This window comes from Brassica napus, chromosome C9, assembly GCF_020379485.1.
Source record: "Brassica napus cultivar Da-Ae chromosome C9, Da-Ae, whole genome shotgun sequence".
Classification (NCBI taxonomy): Eukaryota; Viridiplantae; Streptophyta; class Magnoliopsida; order Brassicales; family Brassicaceae; genus Brassica; species Brassica napus.
Window position 1 is genome coordinate 25,447,458 of NC_063452.1, and position 2,866 is coordinate 25,450,323.

The 2,866-nt window shown below is 33.5% G+C and overlaps 1 protein-coding gene across 1 annotated transcript; it reads right to left on the minus strand.

Moving 5' to 3' along the window:
• Positions 1–272: 272 nt before the first annotated feature.
• On the minus strand, positions 273–1,487 carry LOC106417630 (cytosolic sulfotransferase 12). Its single transcript, XM_013858406.3, has one exon. The coding sequence runs from the start codon at positions 1,405–1,407 to the stop codon at positions 436–438; it is 972 nt and encodes a 323-aa protein (XP_013713860.2). The 5' UTR covers positions 1,408–1,487; the 3' UTR covers positions 273–435.
• Positions 1,488–2,866: the final 1,379 nt, after the last annotated feature.

Below are 2,866 nucleotides of genomic sequence, written 5' to 3' on the forward strand. Positions count from 1 at the left end.
AACATGTTTAATTCTCTGAACCTTGTCTATACTGAAGTTATCACCATTTTTTCCAAGGACTCAGACAAAGCATCTCTCCATCCTCCAACCTCTCCTTTTATAAAAAAAAAGAAGCTTTAGTCTCCATCCCACTTGGCAATTTTTCTTCTCTATTATATTAAAAAATCATACAAAACATGTTTATTATTTTTTTTTTTGTAACTTCAAAACATGTTTATTTCCAAATTGTAATCATCAATTTTGAAGTTATTGACTATCAGTTGACATTTAAATAGGGGTGGAAATTAGAAAACACAAACATTATCCATTTTATTCGTACAAGAAGAAGAACAACAAAAACTCAACCCCCAAGGAAAAAAACAACAAAGTCACAAGATTGAAGAAACATCATCAAAGCGAAAACAGAAAACATAACAACAAGTCTTAAATATTGATTCAAGAAGAAAATTTCAGACCAGAACCTCCAAACTTGTCTTCAGCGGCTCTATCTATAACCTCTGCCAATGATTCACTCAAAGTATCTCTCCATGCTCCAACCTTTCCTTTCCTAAAGAAAGCGTTAGACTCTATTCCATTTGGCAATTTTCCTTGTCTATTAACTTCCAAACTACTCAAACTCTCAAAGCTACACAACTTCACAATCTCACTCACTTCTTCCTCAGCAGTAAAACCACATCCAATGAACTCCGCGATTCTCTTAACCTCCACCTCAGTCTGCTTCTTGAGCTCCTCATATGTAACAAACAAGACCTTGTTCGGATTCTTGCGGCTTTCGTACCAGTACTCCAACACATGATCCCAAAACGGTCCACCAATAAACTTCCCTTTACAAAACGCTTCAACCACTGTTTCAATCGGGTACTCCGCTGTTTCTTCTGGAGCAAGTTTCCTCCCAAAATGCCATACGGAAACAAACAAGTCCTTACGGTTTCTACAACAATATACAATCTTACAAGACGAGCTCTTAATGGAAACCGGCAGAGAATGATGCGTTAAGTGCGTCTGCATGAGTCTTGGAGAAGGCAACTCGGAGAAATTGACCTCTGGAGATACGCAGTAATCTCCTTCCAAGAAGGGTACAAGGGAGTGCGGATTGGTAACTAGAAGAGGATGCTTGCCAGAAACTGGGAACTTGTGTCGGTGAATGAGAGCAAAGAGAAGAGCTTTTAACCAAGTAGTGCCTGATTTAGCAAGGGTGGCGAGGATAACGTCGGAATCGTTGGCTTCAAAGTGTTTCTGGCAGTTCACGATTCCTTGTACCAGAGCTTGTGTCTGCCAACTTCCTTCGAATTGATACATTTGACTGACTAACCAACCTTTCTCGCTTGGAAGAGAAGAAAGTAGATCTCTTGTTTCTTGTGTTAGGTTTTCATCTTTCAAGTAAACAGGAACAGATGATGATGCCATTCTCAAGAGTATAGATAACTCCTGAAAATGTTAGAACTTGAGATCTATTTCCTTTAGCTCTATGTTATTGAGGTTGTCTTTGTTGTCTTTATATACTTGGATATTAAAAAAAATTAGGAAATTTTGCCAAAATAGAATGAAAAAACAGTCTATTTATCCCTTTAATATAAACCATTTTTGTCCTTTTTTTCCTTCGGTTACCTATTCATTTATCAAACTTAATGAAATAAATAGTTTTATGGATAAAAAAAATTATAAAAATAGAAAAAATTGATGAAATATTTATATACGCATTCTGATATTTTTTTGGGTTCTAAAACTTGTTAATTTAAAATTTTTAATTATAGTGGAAATCAAAAATTATTTTAAATTTCATTTCTTTTTATTCCTAATATGTTTTTAATATTTAAACTACTTTTAAATTGTATTTTATTTGATTAATCAATAGTTAATTTTGGGATTATGAAAATGTGATTTTCATTCTATTTTGGCAACTTGGCAAAAACATTATGCTCACGTACACTTTATTATATTGGGCCACATGTTATATTTTAATTAAAGCCAGCTTGGACATATCCTCTCACTTTCAGAAATGTATGTTTTGGTATTGTTACACATAAAAAATATATTATACTTTTCTTAATATGTTGTTTTGCGGTATTTTCACAATTTTTAACCGATAGAAATTTAATAAATTTAACTATTATTTTTCAAATTTCAATTTAGCATTAACTAATAAAATGTTCAAATTTATTTTATTAAAAGAATTATTCAAAACATTGATCATTTTGAAGTATCGAGTATTAAACACTCCACGTCAAAAGAAATACCACATATTCAGTTCGTAGAAGATTAAAATTAAAATGATTGGAAATATCTATGAGTTATCTATAAGTTTAAAATTTAATGATTGGGCGTACGGAGTCCCAATCGGGTTTGGTTTTGTCCAATCGGATCTCGGATTTTCGGGTTTATAAAAATCAGCTTCATTCGGATTATATGAAAGTTCGGTTCGGGATAGGTTCGGGTTCTATCGGGTTCGGGTCGGGGTTAGTAAATCTTCGAAGAACCGGTACAACCCGATGTACTTTCGGGTTCGAGTCCCAATCGGTTCTTCGATTTAAATGTAACAGAGTAGTATAGATGAGTGTCAATCCAATCCTAAGATCAGAGTAGTATAGATGATGATGGAGCGACAGTTCTCCGTTTAATTTCGATAAGGATTTTATTTAATCCTAAGATCAGAGTAGTATAGATGAGTGTCAATCCAATCCTAAGCAATTATGATCAAAAGAGAATGTAGGTGAATGCTTAATCTAAGTGCAATCAAGTTTGTGAGATGATATGATTCAAGTAACAAAACACTAAGCAATAAAGTAACACACTTTCAATTAATAAGATAAAGTTGGACTCATGAGATTACGAATGTGACTTCAAGTGACTAAGATCCAATCTATAA